Source organism: Chrysemys picta, chromosome 15 (assembly GCF_011386835.1).
Source record: "Chrysemys picta bellii isolate R12L10 chromosome 15, ASM1138683v2, whole genome shotgun sequence".
Lineage (NCBI taxonomy): Eukaryota > Metazoa > Chordata > Testudines > Emydidae > Chrysemys > Chrysemys picta.
In genome coordinates, this window is record NC_088805.1 from 9,494,496 (window position 1) to 9,513,512 (window position 19,017).

Below are 19,017 nucleotides of genomic sequence, written 5' to 3' on the forward strand. Positions count from 1 at the left end.
GATGCTTGTTTTCCCACTAAATGGTTTGGCCAGCTCTCTTCACTCATTTATAATCTAGCGGCCCTGACATCCAGTTAATGTAAAAATAACCCCAAAGCCTGGTGTCTTCATTTACACAAAAGAAAAATGTAAACAATAAAATCCACTGCTGGAAATTTAGAAACCAAGAAACAATTAAAATATTTTTAAATAAAAGTTCAGGCCCCAATCCTAATAAGGTTTATGCACAGCTTAACTTTGCCCACTGCTGGTATCCTATTGATGTCAATAGGACTATTCATGTGCTTAAAGCTAAGCATGTGCTGAACTGCTTTGCTGGATTGGGGCAAACACATTCAGCATCTTGCAGGATCAAGCCCACAGGGCATGATCCAATACCCATTGCATTCAGTAGGAGCCTTTTCATTGACCGCAGTAGGCTTTGGCTCAGACTTATGGGTGCTGAGCCATTGACTTCAGTTGACACTGTATTAGGCCCATAGTGTGTAAAAGTGAAGCATGTGCTTAAGTGTGTAAGATTGGGGACTAAGACAAATAAGAAAAATATGTTTATATTTATTATATGGACAGTCTAGGATATTTTGAATGATTCATTTCCTTCTTTGAAGGTGCCTGGGTTTTGTAAATGTGCTAGGTAAGGACATGGTCATCAACATTAACTTTTTTTTAAACACAAGTTCTTTTGAGCAAATAATAAGTGTATATTACTACTGTTTACAACACTGTGTTGATTGTATTATACAGCAGCAAGTTTAGGACAGTTACATTTTTTAAATGCTGATTTTAATGCTTTTGTTTTAATTCTAACAGGAACAATGTTCCTTTCACATGGAGTCATAGAAGTTGGAGGTGAAAGAGCTTCCCACTGGCTCACCTAGTCCATTGCCACACATATTCTGATGAATAAATAATTAATGTCTAGCTAAATCACAAATAGGACATTTACCAGTTTTTAGAATAGCATAAGAAGTAGTATCTAACTAAAAGGAGGTTTAAGTCAGACCATCTCATTGCTTGAATGAGGGGGCACAAAATTCAGGCCTGGTGTAAATCCACCCACTTCAGTGGCGTTACACCAGTGACAAAATTAGCCTTTTTTAAAGCCTTTTGTGCCAAGCAGTGTGAATTAATCATTCCTTGGGGAAAGAAAGGATGATGTTAGTCAGTGATTTTAATCAATATTCCATAAAAGAAAGTACTGGTACATTAAAAGAATGTCAAGATTGTAGAGTGAAGTGCTCTGGAAGTAAAGGTTGCCCACACCACCTTAACTCTGCCCCTTTGTGAACCCATATTAAGATATCACCATTAATTCATGATCCCATACTATTTATTCCACAAAGCCCCTGTTTCATACTGGTCAGAGGGCCAGTGTTAGGCCTGTACACCACTTAAGACCTATGGTGAATGCTAAAACATTGCACAGGCCTTTAAACTAGGACTAATGTTCCCCTCAGTGCACAGGCCAAATACTGCTCTGTGAATGAGACACCATTTTAATAATCCTGTTTTATCTTCATTGTTCAACATGCATGCCCATAAGTAATATGCTGTATAACATGCAAATTAAATGAGGATGGGGATCTATGGTCCATCAAGACACAATGCTGATGGGTGTCCTGCAAGCACCTAAAATAGAAAGGATAACAGATGGGATCGATACCCCACAAACTAAGTTTTGCCTCTCATTGAAACCAGACTTTCAAGATAGCTTGACTTGTCTCCACTACAGAAGAGCTTCCATTGAGGCTTATTATCTCCATCCTCACACAAGGTGAAGTATACAGCACATGATTATTAATAAACATTTGTACGGCACCATACATTTATACTGCTGTTTAAAGAGATTGATAAGGCACGTTCCCTTTCCCCAAGAAGTGTATAATGTAAATAAGTCAATACAAATGTAGGTTAGACAATGGTCAACAGTTCAGGATAGAGCTGGTCAAAAAATGCAGGAAAATTGTTGTCCAAAAAGTTTGATTTTTTTTTTAATTGAAATATTTCAACAAGCTCAGAGAGCGGTAAAAAAAAAGTAGCAAAAATTCCTTGCAAAGAAATTTCACAAAAGTAGACAGAATGAAAGGGTTATTAATAATGATGAAAGAAAGAGGTGCTTGAAGGACTGGGTATTAAAAGATGAAGGGAAGGATGACCTGTTCCATGCAAAGGGGGCAGCATGATTGGAGTGCAAAGCTGGAAGTGGGAAAAGAGAAGAATAGATGATGTACAGGAAAGAGCTAAGTAAAAGCAAAGTTCAAAATCCTCATGTATACTACAATGTACTTTACGATTGATATCTATTTCCACTAGATGCTCTTTGAAGTACCCTAGTGGCACTTCAGTGTGGTCATCTGATCTGTTAATTACAATAGGTTCTCAGGGAAATTAATTAGATTTGATGAGTTCTGATTGGAATCATTGCTTTTCTCTGTGTATTTTTAAAGAAATAGCTTGCTTTGGAGAAGTACATTATCTTGGTTTCATTGTGTCATTCCACTCCAGGCATATTACACTGAGATGTTATGTTACCTAAAACCTGTTTTCAAACCTTCATGAGCTGTGGGGGTGGCTAAAACCTTTAATACTGAATACCTGGCTGCAGTGGGCCAATGACAACAAAGGTACATATGGGGCAGATAAGCAATGCAGTAGCACCGAGCCTCTATCATTACAGGAGACTTAATAGTGGGGAAATTAGTTTGCACTTTTTTTTGCTGCTTTTTGATTTTTAAAGATTGGAAATTCCCATCTTGTCCACTCCATTTTCCGTAGGAGACTATGGCCTTCTGAGAGGTTAGCATATTTATGGCATTAGAGGCACCAAGCAAGGAAAACTGATTAACTGAGAGGGGAATAGATTTTTATTGAGACTGTTTAGAACTCTGGGATTTTTTCTTGTTGTTTAACACCTGTTTAACATATACTTGAGAGAAAAAGCTCTCTTTGTTAACGATTCAGCATCTCCACCCCTACAACTAAGATTGAGAAAGCCCCCAGTCCACATCTCTGAATTATCCAAGAAGTCCTCCAGCAAAAACAGGAAAGATTAAAACAAAAAAAATCAGACATGCCAAATTTTAAATTAATAAACCAGCAAATTATTTTTAATAAAAAGTAAATTAATATGCTATGCCTTCAGGCCTCCATTATACATCATACAGCAGAAAGCGGGGGGCATATCCTTTTTTTCCTGCTTTGCACACCACCTATAAAAATGCTGTTTGATTTACATTTGGAACTGTGCATTGTTTATGATTATGATTTAAAACACTTAGAAAGTTTCATATTCTCCCATTCTTAGACAAACTAAGTGACTCACCCAGCACTTTCCATTCTCCTCTCAGTATTTTACAGATTTCAGGATAACCTCCCATCACACTAAATTGTTTTATAAGAGATCTAACACGATTTTGCTTTTGCAAGATTGGAGTACAGTGCTTTCTCCATATTCTGGCATGCCAACAGCTCCCCATTCAATATTCCTTCCAGCTTAAGCAGATGGTGAGTTCCAAAATACGTACGTATGGATAATGTTTCGTGACTAACAAAAATAAGCTGCTCAGGACACTTATATCTTTGAATTAAATAACTGGGGATGTGTTCAAGAAAATCCTTTTACATATTGCTCTCAGGCTCCAAAAAGTGAATTTAAAAAAAAAAAATTGTTTCTAAAACAAGAGCTCTAATAGTTTTTTTGATTTACAAAAGGCAATTTAACCAATTAAGGCTCACAATTGGATCCTCACAGGCAGACTCCCAAGGCTGTGCAAAGCCCCACTGGTTATTCCCAGGGGTGCTGCTGGAACAATTTTTATAGTGGGGGTGCCAATGATGGAAACCATATATTTGGTGTTTGTTACTACTACTTCAAGACAGAGGATGCTGGAGCACCCCTAGATACAGCACCACTGGTAATTCCCCCAGGGCAGGCACCTGCACTCCATGGGATGTCTCACTAGCCTCAATGGATCTCACTGCAAGACTGGGACAAAGTATTTCCAGGTGTCCAGAAGCTAAAAGGAGGAAAATCTACAGAGTTTCCCTCATTGCCAACTCTGGTGATTTTGTCATGAGTCTCCCGATATTTGGTATTTCTCCTTCAAGCCCCACCTCTTGGATTCACGAGAATCTCAGCTTTTGTTTTTGAAAAACAAAACAAGTGCGCTCCTAGCCCTGTGGTGGCAGAGGAAAGCTTGGAAAGGCAGACTTTTAAGCCTACCCCGAAGGTGCAGAAATCAGAAGGCCAACACGGGGTGCTGGAATTGGGGGTGCCGGGGCTTGAAGCGGTTTCCATCACATACAGGGGTTTACAGCGTCTTGCAATGGCTCTCCGCCCCCCTGCCGGACAAAACGGACCCAAAGTTTAATAACTTTACAAAAATAACATCTCCTGATTGTGAAGGCTGCCCGAGGTGTGGGGCCAGCCCTGGGGGGGGGCGGGGAGGCTGAAGCCTGGAGGTGCCGGCAGAGGCAGACTAGCTTTGGGGGAGTCGGGGCGTGGGGGGGGGCACTGCCCTTGCCCCGCTATCCGAGCCCCGTGCCCGGGGGGAGCAGGGGGCTGGGGCTTTGCAAGGCAGCCCCCAGACACAGCCACCCCCCCTCGGGGCGGGGGCCTCCCCTGTGACCTGCACCCGGGGCGCGTCGCGCGCTCACCACCTGCCCAGCAAAGCCGGGCTCGAGCGGCCCCGCGCGGGGGGGGCCGCTAGGAGTTCTCGCGAGAGTCGTTTGAGCGCGAGCCGGGCGGACGCTGCTGCTCCGCGCGCCCCGCTGCAAAGCGCGGGGGACCGGCCCCATGGAGTCTGCAGCCCCCAAGCCGCCGCCGCCGGCCGGGAAGAGCAGGAACCTGCCATGGTAGGGGCCGGGGGAAGCGCCGTGCCTGGGATCGGGCCCCTCCACGTCCCCACCGCTGCATGCGGCAGCTGGGATCCAGCCCCCGGCATGGGGGGTGTGGGGCTGCTGAGATACAGCTCCGCTCCGTGCCCCCCCGCTGCATGCAGGAGCTGGCATGGGATGTGCAGGGCAGCGGGGATCCGGGCCCTCCGCTCCCCCTAGCTGCGTGGGGGAGCCAGCCCCAACCCACTGCTGCATGCAGGAGCTGGTATGGGATATGTGGGGCAGCTGTTATCTAGGCTTCGCTCTCCCCCCTTCCCCTGACTGCAGGCGATATCTGCACGGAGGGCATAGCTCAAAGCCAGCACGGTTCTCCCTCGCTGATTGTTAACTCCCTCGTGCCCTCCCCCCATCTCTTAGAGGCAGTAGCTCGGCAATGGAGCATTGCACGGGGTGAGCCATAGGGAAGCAGCAGTTCCTGAGGTCAAAAAAACTTTTACTCCCTGCAAGGGGTTGTGCAATTGCATGAGACTCTTCCCCTCCCCCCCCCCTTATGCCCTGCAGTCTGAGAGGAGTCCTGCTTCCAGCTGAGAGCTGGGGAAGCCATTCCTTCCTGAGAGGCAGGAAGGGGAGATGCTGGGGAAGCAGGATCAATCCCAGGCACTTAGTTTGTATAGGTTGGGGCATGCTGGTTTGTTTGCTCGCCTGGTCTGATCTGGAGTAGCCTGCCCTCTCCAGGGACCTCATCTGGGAGATCATTTGGGTAAATCAACAACAAAGCCTTTTATAACTTCAAATGCCATTTTCCTCCTAGCATGGGAGATGGATTCCTATATCTGGGACAACTCGTCCAAAGCCAGTTCCCTAGGGATCAGTAGAAATAAGGCTACCCTGCTTTGGTGGCTCTTAGTTCTGCATTCACTAGGCCTGGCCCACTCTAAGCTCAATACAAACCATTTGTTTAAAAAAAAAAAAAAAACAGTGTGTCCAACCAGTCCTGTACTTAGCCACACACCTTACCTGCTCTTTTGGGGGTGGGGCCATACTGCAACTCCCAACTCAGCTGCCTCCAGCATCTCCTCTGCCCACCTCCAATCAATCCCCTGTAAAAGCCAGTGTGAAGACATAGAACTTGCATAGGATCTTGCAGTTAAAAGCATGGGGCTGGATCTAGTCCCTAAACTTGTGTGCGTCTTGCAGCATCTATAACGTGATGGCACTGCAGTTGGTTCATGCAAGGCTTTTTCTAAATGTATAGGGCCAGACTTTGGAGTATGTCAAGATACCTTAGATGCCAAAAGAGTCACCTGGCTTCCAAACGTAAGAGGGAACTGCAGCAGTAATCCTATTTAGAAAGAGTCCTCAGCTGGGATGAGGTGGTGCCTGGACTGGGCTCTCGCTGTTAGGATTCAGCGGGGGGTTGGATTTGATGATGCTGGAGCCTCCTCCTTCCAGGCTTTGGGCAGAAAAATTACAAGCTCAGCTCTTTTTGTGAAGTTTTTACCATCTTAGACTTGATTCAGAAAACAGATCCCTCTGAACTGCAACCAGAACCATAGGACTAGATTTTGATGTCAGTACAAATTCAGAGTAGATTGAAGGTGAGTGTTAACCTAACCTTGTGGGTTGTTATCCAGCACTGGGACGAGAACAAAGAGAAATCTCATGCCTGGAACACCTGGTTTCTACACTTGTGAAATGCCTGAAGTCTCAGCTCTTCATCTGCATTTATATTAAAATATCTTTATCTTTAGGGTGGAAAAATATCGTCCTCAGACACTGAATGACCTAATTTCCCATCAGGACATTCTGAGCACCAGTGAGTATTTAGTACTGCCACCGTTTTTCATCTGAGCCTTTCTATGCCCTTTGCAGACATGAGCTCCCAGGATACCTTTGAGGTAGGCAACGATAATTCCCATTTTACAGATGAAGCAGTTGAGGCAAAGGTGCTATGACTTGCCTGGGGTCACGGAGGAAGTCAGTGGTAGAGCTGGTAGTCAAACCCAGGGGTCCTGACGTCACATGATGTACTAGCCAGTAGATAATGCAGCTTCTCTTTCGCTAAGAAACAAACATCTTTGTAATTAGTGGCAAGCTTACAGAAGCCTGTTAAATAGCATTGCTTCCTTGTCATCCAATCAGTGATGTTGCCATTATTTTAACATGTCTCTCATAGTAAACCCTTTTGGGGCATGCATGAACCTTTTTAGGGGAAATGCTCTGATTCTTTTATATGGGAGGGGGCCTAGATGCCATAATGATCCGTATGAAATTGCAGAGAGAGAGGAAAGGTGCCACAGTTGCTTAGAATTAACCTGTTAAGGGGGTTCTCATTGCAGCCTTTGTAGGGTGCTCTTCCTGCCTCCTGTCATATCCTTATCAGCCTTTCAGCGTAACTGTTGTAAATGAACATGCCTGTTCCTGGAGAGTCAATCCAGCTTTATAGTCTTGAGTTCCATGCAGTTTGTTTTTTATGGTCATCAGAAGGACTCATTCAGAGTTCATCATCCTTTCTTCTTGGTGCCAGGGGCCACAGATCTGTTACAGTGGGTACCTTAGCCTGCCCGGGGGAAGAACTAGACCTGTCCGTCACTGGCAGCTGGGGAATGCCCTGCTCCCTGAAATTCCCCCTGGTTTTATCCGCCTTCCCAGCACTGGGTAGCTTGGCCAGACCACTCAGCTGCAGAGCTTTCCTGGGGAACATGCCCATCTTCCCCCTCAGATTAACGGTCATGTGAGCCAGAAATCTATCTGTCTTATACCCAGCCACATCCTTGGGAGATTGTCCCCTCAGCTCCTTTTCCTCTCTGCAGTGTTTGTAGTAGCTGCTGCCCTGGCAGGCTTCCGGGAGTGAGCTAGGCAGGGAAGAGCCAGGGCAAAAGGCAAGGCCCGTGGTCCTGCTTGACTCCCCTCGTCGAGAGCTTGGCCAGCTGTGTGGGCAGAGCATAGTTTCCCCCTCACAGCCCAGTCCGGCTGGGGCCGCCTCAGCCCCCCTCCCAGGAAGGAAAAGAGGCCGTCAGGATTGGTATTGCCAGCTTCAAGGGCAAGCGGCTCGATGAGAGGGAGCGCAGCCTCGCTGTGGAAGAACAAACAAGCAGGAAGGGGCCTCTTTGCCCCACCATTTACTACATTCTAGCTCCTTTGGCCTCTGTTTTAGGAGGCCTGAGGATTCCCCAGTGTGCACCAGTCACTACAGAGGTGAACATGGCCGCCTTCCCTGTGGGTGGGGGACTCAGTGCTTTGAACTGGGGGAGATTTTTTTTTTTTAAACCTGAAGGAGTGGTCTCGTCACTAGACAGGCCCTTTGCAGATAGCCACGCCCAGGGTGGTGTCACCTCAGCCCCCTCCCCTGGGCGGGAAAGCTCTCAGGTGGCATCAGCCCCATAACAAAAATAAATAATAATAAAATGACATGTCATCTGACCCCCCTCCACCTGCTGTCACAGGCAGTGCTGACCTGGCGGATGGTATGGCAAGTATGGGCCTCTCAGCCTCAAAATGTCACAGCTTAAAGGGTTCTCCCTGTCTCAGAGAGCAGGACACCAGTCTGTTTCATACAGGTAATAGGGGCCTTTGTCATTGAATCAGGTGCTTGGGCAGATCTGTTCCCAACTCTCTTCATGTTAGCGTGGGAGATCCTGGGAAGCTCAGGCTAGTCAGAGTCACCAAACCAGTAGATTGACAGTTCTGGCTCCGGCTGGATGCTGAGAGCAGTACGGGTCATGTGGCAAGCTGAAGGAGTCCCACTATACAAAAGAGAATACCACCTCAGGCATAGGTGCTGGAACTAAGGGAGCGTGGGGTGCTGCTCCTCCTGGCTTGAAGTGTTTTCCATTATACACAGGATTTACAGGTTGGGTCAATGGCTCTTAGCACCCCTAGTATAAAAATTGTTCCTGCCCGCCTGACTTCAGGTGCCAAGGTGAGGTCAGTAGCTGCTCTTTCTTGCCTTAGAGCAACTCCAAGATTTACATGGCAGTGGCTGCATTAAGCAAACTGGAATTTCCCGCCAGAAATATCCTTGCTCATTTTAAGTCAGGTTGGTGGGCATTGATGACTGACTTCTTTGTATGTGGAAACAGCAGCAAAGCACCTTGTGGCCTCTCTGTGTGTCAAGACCCTGGCTGCGAGGTGGTGAATGGCGTATTTAAAGCATGGCAACGTCTCTCACCACTTTGGGAGAGCAGCAGTGGGACTGTTTGTCTTTCTGGCTGAAGAGGCTGGGGCTTTGGGGTCTGATTACCCTCGCACGGGACCTTCCACCGTCTCTGCCTCACAGAGGAGGGCGGCAGTGCCAAATCCAATCCTCCGACCAGCACCAGACAGGTTAAAAATGGATCCTTGGAGGAAGTGATGATCAGTTGGGTCCTAGTAAGATGTCAACAAATGAAACTTAAGTAGATGAAGTGCATTGTTTAAGGCCATGGGAGCGCTCTCAGATGAGACCCAGTACTGTACTTACAATTCAGACAGGGAGTCCTCACGACTGTCACAGTATTCATTCCCAAAATGAATTCAAGAAATATTCTTCCTTCGGTCAGTTATCCAACCCCCTGTCTGCAAGGGGCATTGACAATCTCGGGGCAGAGAAGTCTCTTCTCTTGTACTGAGAGTTGCTAGGTGGCTAAGTGACCAAATACATTCACCAAATACTACATATCGGTCATCTGTTTGTTAGCCAATGCCTTTTTTTTGGCAGAAGTCTTCTCCATGCCTCAGTGCCCAGGGGAAGGAAGAGGATATATAAACTATCTCAGTTTGGATGATCCTGTTTCTCCCGCCTGGAGCCATGCTGCATGAAAGCCCCATTGTAATGAAGCTGTGGACCTTAGTTTGGTGACGAATAGGGACATTTATTTGCACTCTACCTGAAAATCTCCTTTCTTTGAGTAATAAGGTCCACAGATCCAGCACACCCTGGAGACAAATGGTCATCCAGCAGAGAGCTGGAAATTGATACCCAAAGATTCAGGTTTATTTCATTAAGGGACGTTATCCCCATGCTCTGTTGTGCTTTTTCAATATTTAACACAATCTGTAATTTAGGAAAGTAGAATGGAATTATCCCAGCTGTGGAAGTTGTCACCTAGAGCAGTAGCTCTCAACCTTTCCAGTCTACTGTACCCCTTTCAGGAGTCTGATTTGTCTCCCGTACCCCCACGTTTCACCTCACTTAAACTACTTGCTTGCAAAATCAGACATAAAAAATACAAAAGTGTCCCAGTCACTATTACTGAAAAATTGCTGACTCTCATTTTTACCATAATAATAATAAAATAAATCAATTGGAATATAAATACCGTACTTACATTTCAGTGTATAGTATAGAGAGCAGTAGAAACAAGTCATTGTATGACACTTTAGTTTGTACTGACTTCGCTACTGCTTTTTGCGTAGCCGGTTGTAAAAGTAGGCAAATATCTAGATGAGTTGATGGACTCCCTGGAAGACCTCTGTGTACCCCCAGCAGTATGCGTACCCCTGGTTGAGAACCACTGAGCTAGAGGGAACTTCAGGGTGTGAGGCATTTCCCTCCTGCTAGTGACGGCCTGCCTTAGTTCTGCCCCCAAGCTGCAGGCAGGCAGGCTGAAGTACCCATTGTAAGAAATCTGTGGCTCTTATTACTCAAAGAAAGGAAACTTTCAGGTAAGCACAGATAAGTTTTCCTCATCTGCACTGTGTGGGCACTTAAGATCCTCTGGCACTGTTTGTAAGGGCAAGGATGTCCTAGCCTACAGCGTCCCCTTCCCACCTCCTTTGTGCCCCACTTGGCTTCATGAACCCTACATTCCATGGGTGGCTGTCATGCAAGGGGACTCTGTAGATAGCTGATGAAATGCTTGGGAGCAAAAGGCACACCTCTAAACTAGATGACTGTCAAAACCAAGCAGGACTTTTAAGCATTTTCGAGCAAAAAAATAAACTTGTTTCAAATGTGCCCCTCTCAAAATGGTCTCGTGATCACGTGCTGTACTCTGAAGGCATCTGGCAGTACAGCACAGGTGCTAGTCGAGTTTAGCATGCAGGGGATGCTATAGGTTAGCCCCCTAAATCTAAGAGCGGGAAGACCAACAGCCGCTCACTTAGTATCTAATCAGAAGGGTCTCTTCTTTTCCTCACCCCCTAACCCATCTCTCATCAGTTCAGAAGTTCATCAGCGAAGATCGTCTGCCTCACCTTCTCCTCTATGGACCGCCTGGCACTGGCAAGACCTCCACAATTCTGGCCTGTGCTAAACAGCTCTACAAAGACAAGGAATTCAACGCCATGGTTTTAGAGGTAAATCACAATGTCCTGCTGCTCTTGTTCATTTGAAAGTGGTACTTTCCAATCCCCATAACTCTGCTGCTGGTATGGGGAAAGGCTAGCCAGGGTTACAGGTCACATCCTGGAGTGCTTCTCCATAAACAAACACTACTAAAGATCAGCTTCCCTTTGCCTCTCTAGATAGTGAGACCTGCATGTAGGCTGCAGTCTTCGGCCTGGTGTACCCAAGGACGTTGACCTGGTTTAAGTTAGACCAGTACAAGTCTCTTACTTTAGTTTGAGAGGCTTACGTCCATTTAGCTTAAACCTTTCCCAGTTATTAACAACCATAATAGCAATACATAGCTCTTATGTAGCACTTCATCAGTAGATCTCAGTAAACTTCAACTGCTCTTCAACCAAAATAAGTGTCCATACAGTGGCTTGCACCAGTTTAACTAAATCTAAATCCCCACCGTAGTATTTCACCAGTGCAGCTTTCAGGTGTAGACAAGCTCTTGCTGTGCAGAGATGCAGTAATAATGCCAGCGCCCTCTCTCTCTCTCTAGCTGAATGCTTCGGATGACAGAGGAATTGATGTAGTCAGAGGCCCCATCCTGAGCTTTGCTAGCACAAGGACAATCTTTAAGTAAGTGCCATAACATGTTTGCATCCCTTGCCTCCCAAGAGGTGGTTTCTCCCTTTATCTGTGCTTGGCCCCTTTCCCCTCCCTGACATGCACCCGGTCACAAGGAGTCCACAGAATGTAAAGCATGACGCTGAAATACCGCTCTTGGCTTAAAAGGAGATGGTCCGTTTTTGGGGGAAGCACATGCTTTCTCAACGGACCATTACACACAGGAACAGAATGGGGTAGGTAGTGACTGGACAGGAGATGTGTGGAAAGTATTCTCTGCATGATAGGGGAGGAGGAAATAAGAGTATTCAGGGAGATAAGTAAGAAAGTTATTGCAGTCTCTGGGGGTCTTGTAACGCAAAGGAGAGAAGCGTGTCCCCACAGCTCCAGTCTGGTATGCTGTTTTGGGGGCTTTACTAGAGGAAGACTGGGGAGAGTGCTGAGATGAGCATCTGGGATGAGAGAGTGGAGGGAACGGACTAAAAGATGAAAGGAATCAAGGCCCAACGTTCTCAGAAGTGGCCCCTGATGTGCAGTGCCTTGCTTTTTGGGGGGCCCATCCTGGGCCTGATTATCAGAGATGCTGAACATCAACTCCCAAAGTCACTCGAGCTGCTGGAGCTCAGCAGCTCTGGCAGTCAGGCCCCTGGGCGTATCAAGCTGGGCACCAACACTCAATGGCCACTTCTGAAACGTGTCTCTTCATCGGCAGGGTGTGAACAATGCTGTGGAAGGGGGAGAAGATAGAGGATTCTGGGTACGCAAAGGGACACTACTGTGAGTCTGGGGTAAAGTGGTGTGAATCAGGTGGGAGCGATGGCGTGAAATACTGGATTTCCGCCGAAAAAGGGACGGGTGTAAGGAGGAGTTAATGCTTTGGTAGGACTGGGTCTCTCCCAGCTCTAAATCTCCCAGGGCCAAGCTCGACTCAAGTCCATGGGCTTCCTCCAGCTCGCCGGCTGCGGGTTAGCTGCAGGCAGGAATGACGCAAGCAGCCGCCCCTTCTCTTTCCATTAGGAAAGGTTTTAAGCTTGTGATCCTGGATGAAGCAGACGCCATGACCCAGGATGCCCAGAATGCCCTAAGGCGAGGTGAGTGGCATTCGGCTTGTGCCCGGAGACGGGTGTGGTAGCTCTCAAAGGGCTCTTGGTAATTTGCTGAGACAGGGCCCCGTTAGGGTGACCAGATAGCAAGTGTGAAAAATCAGGATGGGGTGGGGGGGTAATAGCCTATATAAGAGAGAGCCCCAAAAATCAGGACTGTCCCTATAAAATTGGGACCTCTGGTCACCCTAGGCCCAGCTGTGATTTCATGCAGTTGTGCCTCCACCCTCAGAGCACATTGTCTACTTAAGCTTTTCCCAAGCAAGCGAGTGGTAACGCTGTGCATGTGACACGACTGTGTGTGTAGCAGGGTTGTAGGCAAGGGAGCTGTTGCCTACCACCCCAGTGACTGCATTTCCCATGCTGAAGTGGCGTGTGTGTGTTTGCGTAGAACCATCAGTACCCCGCTTTGGGATGAAAGGAGCAACATACGTTAACTCCTGAAGGCAGCTGTGAGAGGAGGAAGCTGTACAGTATCTTCATGATAACGACACGGGCTCAGCATTGCAGGTCTTGACCAAAGGGGCCACCCACAGTAAATTCCTGGAAGTTCTTCTTTGGAAGGATAAAGGGCTTGAAGGATAAAGGGCTTGAGTCCAGCCTTCTGGGAGGGGAAACTCAAGCTCCAGGAATTCCAGGCTATTTCATAGCCTCCTATGGCCCCCGCTCTGCAGAGTGGAATTGGTCTGTGGCTTATACTGCCTGCGTTCGCTAACTCTCTTCTGACTGCACAAACGCAGCTTGGTGCAAGTTCTGATTGGCAATTCCCTTCCCCACCCCCTCCCCCTTTGCAGTGATTGAGAAATTCACTGAGAACACCAGGTTTTGCCTGATCTGTAACTACCTCTCCAAGATCATCCCTGCCTTGCAGTCCAGATGCACAAGGTTCCGGTTTGGCCCCCTGACTCCGGAACTCATGGTCCCCAGGCTGCAGCATGTCATCAAGGAAGAGATGTGAGTGAAAAGCGTTGTTGGGAGGGGAGGGGGAGTCCGAACAAAATGGAAACGGAGTTTCGCATCGTGGGGAACATCTGACCTATTCAGCTGCCTCCTGCCTTTGTTCATGCAATCACGGGTGTCCTCACTGCTTTCCATAATATCCTCCCTCCCCAATTTCTCTTGGCTCTCCTAAATCCTCCTCTTACCTCCGGAAGTAACAGCTGGCTTTGTCCTTCTCTCCAGTTTCCTCCACACATTTCTCACCCTGCAGGGAACTGTGGCTTTCCTCTGTGGCTTTTCTTTTGTTCCCTTCAACCTTTGGCAGCTAGAGATGCCTGTAGGTCCTTGGGGGCTCTGTCTCTGAGCAGGTCCCTTCCTTAAGTGCTTTAGAGCTTCAAATGCAAGTGTAGGACTGAAAAGAGGAGAGGCCTCCTGGAGTCCCATTTGTTTGTGGTTTTCCAGGGCAAATGTACTTAGGTCCCCTCTACTGGTGGCCAGCTGTGTGAACTGGAGCTGGATTTTCTCCTCCTTACCCTTATCCCCACTAACGAAGGTCCTAATTGCACCTGAGCCTCTCCGTTGATGGGGGCCTGCCCAGGTGCAACATAGCAGAACCAGGCTCTTATTAGAGCTTAATTACTCTGTTAATAATGCTCCAGGCAGAGTGGAAACCAGCTCACTCCTTCTCCTAGAGCTGTGTTGGCTCCTTGCTTTTCATACTAAAGATCTGTCTGTGTGCCCACGCAGGGAGCTTGTGCCAGGGGAGAGAAGGGGCCGTCCCTTCAGAGTAGAACTGCTCTTTAAGACCAATGGAACCAGCCACGGTTTGTGGTTAAAACCTTGGTGGCACAGCGGAGCTGTGGGCTGGTGTTTAACTCCTGAAGAGCTGGGTAGCAAGTGGAACCAGTCGGAGCTCAGCCTGGTCCCAGGCATTGGGTTTTTTGACGTGAACCTTTGGGCTTGATTGGCCACAGGGAGAGCAGGTGCCGCGTAGGTGAGGCGTGAGTGCAGTGGCAGAGGCGTGTGTGTGATGGAAGCTTATCATGGGAGCAGCTATTGCACATCTGCTTCTAGCCAGTGCTTCTCTTTGGCCCAGCAAATTCTCCTCTACGTCACTAGGCCTCTCCCCTGGGAATACTTGCTTTCTGCCTCCATAGCCTCATGGCTCTTTCCATGCCCTGCATGCCCCTCTTGGAGTCTGCTGGTCCGACTGAAGGTTATCTTGTACAGCCCCGCTCCAGGCAGTGCAATCGGAGGAGCTGCCTGCTCACGTGGGGGTGGACTGTCTGTCAGTCTACTTCAGCCTGAACAAAGGGTCCTGAGGTGTCAGGACCTGTCGTCTTTGCTCCTGGCAGCCAGAAGAGGAGAGAAGATACCATTTTGCATAGAGACAGAGGGCCCCAAACCTGTCACGGTGCCATGTCCGTACGGGGCTTTGTGACATTGTCAGGACTGTTCAAATATTGGGGTGTCCCCTGGTGGCTGTTGTGTGACTCAGCAATTCTCCAGGGCTCGGGGCCCCTGCTGTGCATCCTGAAATCTGTGTCTTTCAGGGCTGACGTAAGTGAAGATGGGATGAAAGCATTGGTGACCCTCTCCAGCGGGGACATGCGCAGAGCTCTGAATATTTTGCAGGTACAGTCCTGTGTGTGGCTTCAGCTTGTTCCCCTACAGCCCCAGAGGCCGCATCTCTGATTTCAGAGCGGCAACGGTGCCACGTGTGTAATGGCCAGACGGATGTCTCCTCCCTTGACGCGTGCGTGGAATGGTTCACGGGGTCAGGCCAGTGGTCACATGCAACACCCTCATCCCCATGGATAAGGGAGAGATTCAGGGGCACTTCCTCCACTTACTCAGAGTTGCAGGTGGTATTTGTAGGCAAGAGTGCACTGCGGGCCTAGGCTTCCCAGTGTGCGCTTGCTTGGCTCTGCTCCAGCCCAGGGTCTCCTTGGAGACTGGCTACAGCAGGAACAGCCAAGTAGAGATGGTAATGCAACCACAGGCAATGGGTTCACCTCAGCGCCCTCCTGAACCCTCAGCCCTTCTCCCCACCGCATCCCTGAAGCGCTGCAGTGAGTTCTGGGGAACCAGCGCTGGCTGAGGACCATTGGCAAGTGGCTGAGTAAAGCTGCAGCAGCAGATGGTATACAGGGAAGGCGGGTGGGGAAGCTAGTCTGTTCTGTTACTGATTGCACAGATTGTCTTTGGGGAGGGGGAGAGACCATGGCAGATTCGTCTTCACTCCCTGTACTGAAGCGACTGTGAAATGGCACATGGGTGGAGTTCCATGTCTGCCTCTTGGTGACTGTGGTTCAGATGAGAAGCAGAACAGCTCCCTCCACTACCTTCCTTGCAACTCACGGCAGGCTGAGTCCTTCCTTCCTAAAACGCTGTCACCGGGTTCTTAAGGGCCCAGTGACACCCGCACAGCCCCTGTTGCCTACCCTAGATTTATAATGGGTGACATCTGTGCACTCAGAGCAGTTTCTGTTGATGATGCACAAGGGAGAACAGGATCCGGCTTGGTCTTCCATGGTGCACGGGTCCCGCCGGGCTAGCGGGAGGGAAAAGCAGTTCTAGTCACAGAGGGTACATCCACACAGGGATAAACAACACGTGACTGGCCCGGATTAGCTGGGCTTGGGCTCTAGGGCTGAAAAATTGCTGTGTAGACACTTGGTCTGGAGCCTGAGCTCTGAGACCCTGCGAGGAGGGTCCCAGAGCTTGGGCACCAGCCTGAAGGTCTACACAGCAATTTTTAGTCCCACAGGCCAAGCCCCAGGAGCCTGAGTGAACTGACCCGAGCCAGCCGTGGCCACGCTGCGGGTCTTTTATCCCCGTGTTGACGTACCCTAAAGGTCTGATGGCCAGAGCTGCCCTCCAACCTCTCCTCCTCTCCTGGCAGAGCACCACCATGGCCTTTGGGAAGGTGACGGAGGACACCGTGTACACCTGCACGGGGCACCCACTGAAGTCTGACATTGCCAACATTCTCGACTGGATGCTGAACCAGGACTTCACCACTGCCTATAAAAGTATCCTTTTGATTGTCCCCCTTACACCTCCCGGAGGGGCGAGTGAGACGGGCGTCCGACTAGCATGGTGACGATGGGGTGGCATCCCGCGGCCCCTTTCACCAATAGTGCGAATGGAAAAGGGAGGCTTTTGCATTATAAGGCACTTGGCCACTCGCGTTACTCATGCCAATTAAATCTTTACGGCATCCCTGGCTCGTACATCTACATCTCCCCTTCTCTCACGGGGAGTGGTGCTTCCCGGGGACGCACTGGTTCCCTTTGATCAGCACGGGGAAGCTCTGGGTGTTGCAGTCCTGTGGGCTGATGTCTGAATTGCGGATGTGGTGCAGCTCCTTTCATTTCCAACCTCCAAGCATTCGGTGCTCCACTGACAGGGAGCTCGGGGTCCGATCCTGCTCCCTCATGGCTGTAGATTCAGAGCTGATCCTATGTTTGCTCACCCCACCAAGGATCCAGTGAACGGGGGGACAGGATCCCTTGTTTCAGTGGCATCTACTCCTAGGCTTCAGAATTCTGTGCAAAAAAATCCCTTGACTCTCTCCTCAGAAATCCTGGAGCTGAAGACGCTGAAGGGTTTGGCTCTGCATGACATCCTGTCAGAGATCCACTTGTTTGTGCACCGAGGTAATGCTCCTCTGGCCGGCCAGCACGACATGTGGTCACCCCGTTCTAACATGCATATCCACCAAAGTAGCTTGTAGATGGTGTTCCTCATTAACCCATAGGAAACGAATCCCTCTTGGGGCCTGGCTACGGTCTGGGGACTCTGGGTGAGGCTATAACAAGGGAAGATGGTGGCTGTGCTATGGGAAGAGGCAGCCCCACAGGTAACGCCTCACCGTACATGGTTCCATTCACCGGTTAGACTGCAATGGGCCAGAGGTGGGGGAAGAACTGGGATGGAGCTGGCCGCAGAGCAATAGCCCAGTTTGGATTTTTCACTGCCTGTTTAGCAGTGTCTGACCCGCCCTGTTTTGCTTTGTGGCACATGGTCTTTATGGCTGAGACCCATTTGCTATTAGCAGCACGTGTTTTGGGTGGGTGAGAGATTGGCTGCTACAGCCATCTTCAATTACTGTCTCAAATAGCCATTCTCCCTCACAGGCCTGGGCAGGTCCACTTAGGAGCCTTAAATGATTTGAGGAGTCATTGTGGCACCTTAGAGACTAACACATTTATTTGGGCATAAGCTTTCGTGGGCTAGAACCCACTTCATCAGATGCATGGAGTGGAAAATGCAGTAGGAAGATATATATACACAGAACATGAAAAAATGGGTGTTGCTATACCAACTATAATGAGACTAATCAATTAAGGTGGGCTATCATCAGCAGGAGAAAAAAACAAAACTTTTGTAGTGATAATCAGGATGGCCCATTCCCAACAGTTGACAAGAAGGTTTGAGTAACAGTAGGGGAAAAAATTAGCATGGGGAAATAGTTTTACTTTGTGTAATGACCCATCCACTCCCAGTCTTTATTCAACCCTAATTTAATGGTGTCCAGTTTGCAAATTAATTCCAATTCAGCAATTTCTCGTTGAAATCTGTTTCTGAAGGTTTTTTTGTTGGAGTATTGCGACTTTTAGGTCTGTAATCGAGTCTCCAGGGAGGTTGAAGTGTTCTCTGACTGGTTTTTGAATGTTATAATTCTTGATGTCTAATTTGTGTCCATTTGCATAGAGACTGCCCGGTTTGGGCAATGTACATGGCAGAGGGGCATTGCTGGCATTCTAAATGACTTGATGCTTTTTTAAAACGCCACATTTACTCAACCTGTCTTCATCTCTCTCCCTAGTTGACTTCCCGCCTTCCGTCCGAATCCAACTCCTGATCAAAATGGCAGACATCGAGTGAGTATCCCTTCCATGCCTGTTGCTTTGCTTGCCCCAGCTGCCTTTTCTCCCCTAACAATTATCTTTAAGATGGTGAGGTTTGGCCTGTCTGAACCCTTCCTGTGGGAAGGTTACTGTTAATGCTGCACCCCTCGTTCACAACTTTGTATCCCATTGCAGGACTGCACCCACTATCTTCAGTGGCCCCTGCATGTGTTTTAGGATGGGCACGTGCAAAATTGTATATTTTCAGAAGCTATCCGTGAAATAGATTTTTTGTTTTTGTTTAATTGTAAAACCCACATCTTGCCCAGCTTGTGCTGGGACTGACCCAGCAATACCTGCAGCGCAGGATCTGGCCACATGGAGTATTTACATTTATGCT

At 48.4% G+C, this 19,017-nt stretch overlaps 1 protein-coding gene across 1 annotated transcript in view; it reads left to right on the forward strand.

Annotated features, from left to right (window-relative positions):
* RFC5 (replication factor C subunit 5) overlaps positions 1-19,017 on the forward strand; it is a 260,531-nt gene that overhangs the window by 239,505 nt on the left and 2,009 nt on the right. Inside the window, exons 2-11 of the mRNA XM_005303244.5 lie at positions 4,750-4,854; positions 6,588-6,652; positions 10,979-11,115; positions 11,652-11,731; positions 12,737-12,810; positions 13,617-13,776; positions 15,315-15,396; positions 16,667-16,796; positions 17,346-17,423; positions 18,596-18,650. Of these exons, the coding sequence (XP_005303301.2) occupies positions 4,796-4,854; positions 6,588-6,652; positions 10,979-11,115; positions 11,652-11,731; positions 12,737-12,810; positions 13,617-13,776; positions 15,315-15,396; positions 16,667-16,796; positions 17,346-17,423; positions 18,596-18,650 (920 nt within the window). The 5' untranslated portion in view covers positions 4,750-4,795. The remainder of the gene's footprint in view (positions 1-4,749; positions 4,855-6,587; positions 6,653-10,978; positions 11,116-11,651; positions 11,732-12,736; positions 12,811-13,616; positions 13,777-15,314; positions 15,397-16,666; positions 16,797-17,345; positions 17,424-18,595; positions 18,651-19,017) is intronic.